The sequence below is a fragment of the Hylobates moloch genome, unplaced genomic scaffold, assembly GCF_009828535.3.
Source record: "Hylobates moloch isolate HMO894 unplaced genomic scaffold, HMol_V3 SCAFFOLD_12, whole genome shotgun sequence".
In the NCBI taxonomy this organism is placed as follows: domain Eukaryota; kingdom Metazoa; phylum Chordata; class Mammalia; order Primates; family Hylobatidae; genus Hylobates; species Hylobates moloch.
In genome coordinates this window covers 50,876,657-50,882,448 of record NW_026652287.1, presented here as the reverse complement: position 1 = coordinate 50,882,448, position 5,792 = coordinate 50,876,657, and the positions used below count along the sequence as shown (strand labels likewise).

At 52.2% G+C, this 5,792-nt stretch overlaps 1 protein-coding gene across 2 annotated transcripts in view; it reads left to right on the top strand.

Moving 5' to 3' along the window:
* JAK3 (Janus kinase 3) overlaps positions 1–3,253 on the top strand; it is a 31,082-nt gene extending 27,829 nt beyond the window's left edge. For both annotated transcript variants that reach the window (XM_032170116.2, XM_032170117.2), the window contains one exon: positions 2,706–3,253. In XM_032170116.2, the coding sequence (XP_032026007.2) occupies positions 2,706–2,911 (206 nt within the window). In that variant the 3' untranslated portion in view covers positions 2,912–3,253. The remainder of the gene's footprint in view (positions 1–2,705) is intronic.
* The last annotated feature ends 2,539 nt before the right edge of the window (positions 3,254–5,792 follow it).

Sequence of the window (5,792 nt, the reverse complement as noted above, 5' to 3'; positions counted from 1 at the left end):
GAGTGCAGTAGCGTGATCTCGGCTCACTGCAACCTCTGCCTCCCAGGCTCAAGCAATCTGCCCACCTCTGCCTCCTGAGTAGCTGCGACCATAGGCACATGTCACTATGTTTGGCTAATTTTTATATTGTTAGTAGCGATGGGGGTTTCACCATGTTGCCTAGGCTGGTCTCAAACTCCTGAGCTCAGGCAGTCTGCCTGCCTTAGCCTCCAAAAGGCTTGGGATTTCAAGGCCCAGCCACCAAGTTTTCTTTTTCTAGATGGAGTTTCGATCTTGTTGCCCAGGCTGGAGTGCAATGGCGCAATCTCGGCTCACCACAAACTCTGCCTCCCGGGTTCAAACAATTCTTCTGCTTCAGCCTCCCCTACTAGTAGCAGGGATTATAGGCATGCGCCACCACGCCTGGCTAATTTTGTATTTTTAGTAGAGAAGGGGTTTCTCCATGTTGGTCAGGCTGGTCTTGAACTCCTGACCTCATGCCTGTAATCCTAACACTTTGGAAGGCTGAGGCAGGGGGGTCACTTGAACCCAGGAGTTCAAAAGCAGCCTGGCCAACATAGGGAGACCCCATCTCTATTTTATTTAAAAACGCTAATGCTGGCTGGGTGCAGTGGCTCACGCCTGTAATGCCAGCACTTTGGGAGGCCGAGGCAGGCAGATCTGAGGTCAAGAGATTGAGACCATTCTGGCCAACATGGTGAAACCCTGTCTCTACTAAAAATACAAAAATTAGCCGGGTGTCGTGGTGCACGCCTATAGTCTCAGCTACTTGGGAGGCTGAGGCAGGAGAATCACTTGAACCCGGGAGGTGGAGGTTGCAGTGAGCCGAGATCATGCCACTGCACTCCAACTTGGCGACAGAGCGAGACTCCATCTCAAAAAAAAAAAGCTGATGCTGACATTTGGGGATGTATATGGTAGTGGGGGCTGTCCTGTATATTGTAGGGTGTTAGATAACACCTCTGTCTTCTGCCCCCTAATGCCATGAATAGCCTCACACCCCACCCAAGTTGTGACATCTAAAACTGTCCCCAGACAAGTATCCCCTGGAAACAAAATCACCCTGGTTTGAGAACCACTGGTGTCAATTGTAAACCACAGATTGGGTAGAGGGTAAACGACCCTCTAAATTTTCATAAGTCTTTTTCTTTTTCTTTTGAGACAGTCTTGCTCTGTCACTCAGGCTGGAGTGCAGTGGCACGATCTCGGGTCACTGCAGCCTTGCCTTCCCAGGCTCAAGCGATCCTCCCACCTCAGCCTCCCAAGTAGATGGGACTACAGGCATGCAGAATCATGCCCAGCTAATTTTTGTATTTTCTGCAGAGATGAGGTTTTGCTGTATTGCCCAGGCTGGTCATGAACTCCTGGGCTCAAGCAACACACCCACCTAGGCTTCCCAAAATGCTGGGATGACAGGTGTGAGCCACGGTGCCTGGCCTCAAAAAAATATCCTGATGGCTTCGTGCCTCCCTGTCCGTACCCTAGTCCTGGCCCTGGTGCAGGTATATAAGACAAGTTTGTGCAGATGTGTTAACATGTGTCCACATGTCTCTGTGTGCCACTCCACTTGCGGTGTTAGGGATCCAGGGGAGGCAGTCTGCAAGGGTGTGTTCACGTAGGGGTGTGTGTGTGTCTGTGGGTCCACCACACATGCGTGGGTGACCAGGAAGTGGACCCACAGACGCATGTACACCCCTGCATGTCTTTGTGCCACGAGGAGTCTGTGGGTGGGTCTCTGACCTGCTCTGGGTGTCTCATGGACCATTGGACCTGTTGGGGAAACTGACACCATCTGTAGCTCCAAGACCCCTGACACTCCCTGGGCAGGGCATGGGGCACTCAGGTGGCATATGGGGACCCACGCAGCTGGGGATGTGAGTGTGGACATGAGTTGAGTGAACTGAGAGGATTAACCGGGTGCCTGGCATACAGTAGGTGCTTAATAAGTGCTCGCTTTTTTTTTTTTCGAGATGGAGTTTCATTCTTGTCACCTAGGCTGGAGTGCAACGGCACGATCCCAGCTCCCTGCAGCCTGCACCTCCTGGGTTCAAGTGATTCTCCCACCTCAGCCTCCCCAGTAGCTGGGATTACAGGTGCCTGCCACCACGCCTGACTAATTTTTGTATTTTTTAGTAGAGACAGGTTTTCACCATGTTGGCCAGGCTGGTCTCAAACTCCTGACCTCAAGTGATCCGCCCACCTCGGCCTCCCAAAGTGCTGGGATTACAGGCGTAAGCCACTGAGCCCGGCCAGTGCTCACTTTTTTTTTTTTTTTGAAACAGAGTCTCACTCTGTTGCCCAGGCTGGAGTGCAGTGGCGCGATCTCAGCTCAGTGCAAGCTCCACCTGCTGGGTTCATGCCATTCTCCTGCCTCAGCCTCCCGAGTAGCTGGGACTACAGGCACCCGCCACCACGCTCGGCTACTTTTTTGTATTTTTTTTTTTTTTTAGTAGAGACGGGGTTTCACTGTGTTAGCCAGGATGGTCTCAAACTCCTGACCTCGTGATCTGCCCAGCTCGGCTTCCCAAAGTGCTGGGATTACAGGCATAAGTCGCTTCACCCGGCCAGTACTCACTTTTTATTTGCATGCATGATGAGTGTTTGGTGGGTCACTCAGTGGGATGTGTGTGGATTCGTGCACATGCAGCACGGGGTAGCATGTCCTCTGTCGTTTCTGTTCCAGCTGAGTTTCACTCTGTCCCCAGGTGAGTTGCTACAGTGGCTGGAGAGACGACATCTGCTCCATGGGCTGGTGGCCGACAGTAATCCCACGCTGGGACCTGGCCTGCAGCCCCTGCCCCAGACCTCTCACCATCACCGCCACCACCGTGCAGCTGCCACCAACCCTGCACGCCACTGCTGCCTCAGTGGCTGTACCCAACAAGACCTGCTGACCCTCTGTCCCTACTGATTCCTCCTTGGGTGCAGCCTCAGAGTGGCCTGAGGCCCAGAGGGTCTGGTCTGGTGAGCTCCTGAGGCCACACAGCACCATAAAGTCTCGCGTCTGCAGGCCTTTGATTACCTCCTGGGATGGGGTGCTCACTATCTACCCCAGACCAATGCCACCTGCAGCCTGTGGAGTCAACTGCAGAATAAATCACACCCTAGCCCTGGCTTGGAGGATCCCCGCTTTCACAGATGCTGGACACTGACAGCCAAATGTCCTCACTCCAGAGAAGCCCCAGACACTCCGCTCCCTGCATGTGTAACACCCCTTCTTGCTGTCTCTTAGTAAATAAACGACCCAAAGCAGCTTCCTGCATTTTCTCTAGAAAAAGGGACAAGCCTCAGTCAGTTCCTGTGTGAGCTTGTCCCCCAGCAGCCATGGACCCACTGGCACTTCCAGGAGCTTGATAACTAGAGAGGCATTGCAACGCAAAGTGGGGAAACTGAGGCCCAGGGAGAGGGCTGCTTGCCAAGGTCAGACAGGGAGGGAAGGGTTAAGTGCAGGACTTGAGCCGAGGTCTCTACCAAGGCCCATGGGAGTCCTTAGCATTGAGGACTTAGAATGGTAGATATTAGACACAAAACTAATGTCTGAAAATGATCAACACAAAACACATTGGGTTTTTGTTTTTGTTTTTTTTCTGAGACAGAGTCTCACTCTGTCACCCAGGCTGGAGTGCAGTGGCACAATCATAGCTCACTGCAGCCTCCAACTCCTGGGCTCAAGTGATCCTCCCACTTCAGCCTCCTAAGTAGCTGGAATTACAGGTGCCTGCCACCACACCCAGCTAATTTTTGCATTTTTAGTAGAGACAGGGTTTCACCATGTTGGCCAGGCTGGTCTTGAACTCCTGAACTCAGGTGATCCGCCCACCTCGGCCTCCCAAAGTGTTGAGATTACAGGCGTGAGCCACCATGCCTGGCCCAGTCATCGGATTTAGGGTCCACCCTAATCCATGATAACCTCATCTCTGTCTACAAAGACGCTATTTCCAAATAAGCCCATATTCTGAGGTTCCAGGTGGACATGAATTCTTGCCAGACACTACTCAATCCAGTGGAGCAGGGGAGCTGGGACTCTCCCCTGATGGCAATAGGGAGCCACAGAGGGTGTGTGAGCAGGGGCAGAATGAGGTCAGATGTGCCTGTGTGCCTGTTAGAAAGCCCTGCAGCTCCATCTCGTCCAGGCCTGATTTGCAGGATGATGTCTCAGCCTCCCAGCTCCCTCTAGTCCCCAGAGCAGCCATTTTTAACCATCTTTTTTTTTTTTTTTTTTTGGAGACTGAGTCTCGCTCTGTTGCCCAGGCTGGAGTGCAGTGGCATGATCTCGGCTCACTGCAACCTCTGCCTCCTGGGTTCAAGCGAATCTTTTGCCCTCAGCCTCCTGAGTAGCTGGGACTACAAGTGCACACACCACGCCAGGCTAATTTTCATATTTTTAGTAGAGACGAGGTTTCACCATGTTGGCCAGAATGATCTCAATCTCCTGACCTCGTGATCCACCCACCTCGGCCTCACAAAGTGCTGGGATTACAGGTGTGAGCCACCACGGCTGGCCTATTTTTTTTTTTTTTTTTTTTTTTTGAGATAGATTCTCACTCTGTCGCCCAGGCTAGAGTGCAGTGGCTAAATCTCAGCTCACTGCAACCTCTGTCTCCCGGGTTCAAGTGATTCTCCTGCCTCAGCCTCCCAAGTAGCTGAGATTACAGGCATGTGCCATCACACTCTGCTAATTTTTGTATTTTTAGTAGAGACTGGGTTTCGCCGTGTTGTCTAGGCTGGTCTTGGACTCCTGACTTCAGGTGATCCGCCCGCCTTGGCCTCCCAAACTACTGGGATTACAGGCATGAGCCACCATGCCCAGCCTCATTTTATTTCTGAAACAAGGTCTCCCTCTCACCCAGGCTGGAGTGCAGTGGCATGGTCCTGGCTCACTGCAACCTCAACCTGGGAGGTTTCCGAGTAGCTGGGACCATAAATGGGCACTACCACATAGGGCTAATTTTTTTTCTGTACAGACAGGGTCTCACTATGTTGCCCAGGCTGGTCTCGAACTCCTGGGCTCAGGTGATCCTCCCACCTCGGCCTCCCAAAGCCCTGTAATTATAGGCATGAGTCACTGTGTTTGGTCCTGTCACCCCATTTAAATTCTGCTCAGGCTGGTGCAGTGGCTTATGCCTGTAATCCCAAGACTTTGGGAGGCTGAGGAAGGTGGATCTCTTGAGGCCAGGAGTTCCAGACCAGACTGGACAACATGGTGAAACCCTGTCTGTACTACAAATACAAAAATTAGCCAGGCGTGGTGTCACATGCCTGTAATCCCAGTAACTTGGGAGGCTGAGGCATGAGAATCGCTTAAACTCAGGAGGCAGAGGTTGCAGTGAGATGAGATCGCGCCACCACACTCCAGCCTGGGCAACAGAGCGAGACTTGGTCTCAAAAATAAATAAAATTAAAGTAAAATAAAAAAAGTATTCTGCTCAAAGCTCTTATTGCTCCCGGGAACTTCCCATTTGATCATTTTCAGGTTTGTTTCCTTGCCATAAGGTGGGTCTGTATCAGCTGACCCTTCCCACGGGAGGGAGGAGGAGTACAGGGCAAGGCGTGTAGCACACGGCAGGTGCACAATAAATACTTGAAGAGGGGAGGAAAGGATGAGCTACAGAGAGCAGCAGATCTGAGGTTCCAACCAGGGAAGGCAAGCCTGGTAAGGAGAGGGAGACTGCTGGTGGCTGGGATGAGATTCAGAGGGGGCCTTGCTGGAAGCAGGAGGCCAAGGTGGGCCCAGCGTCCAATCCAGCTAAGAGCATTTCACCCTGTACTTCCCACTCCTGAGTCTGCTGACA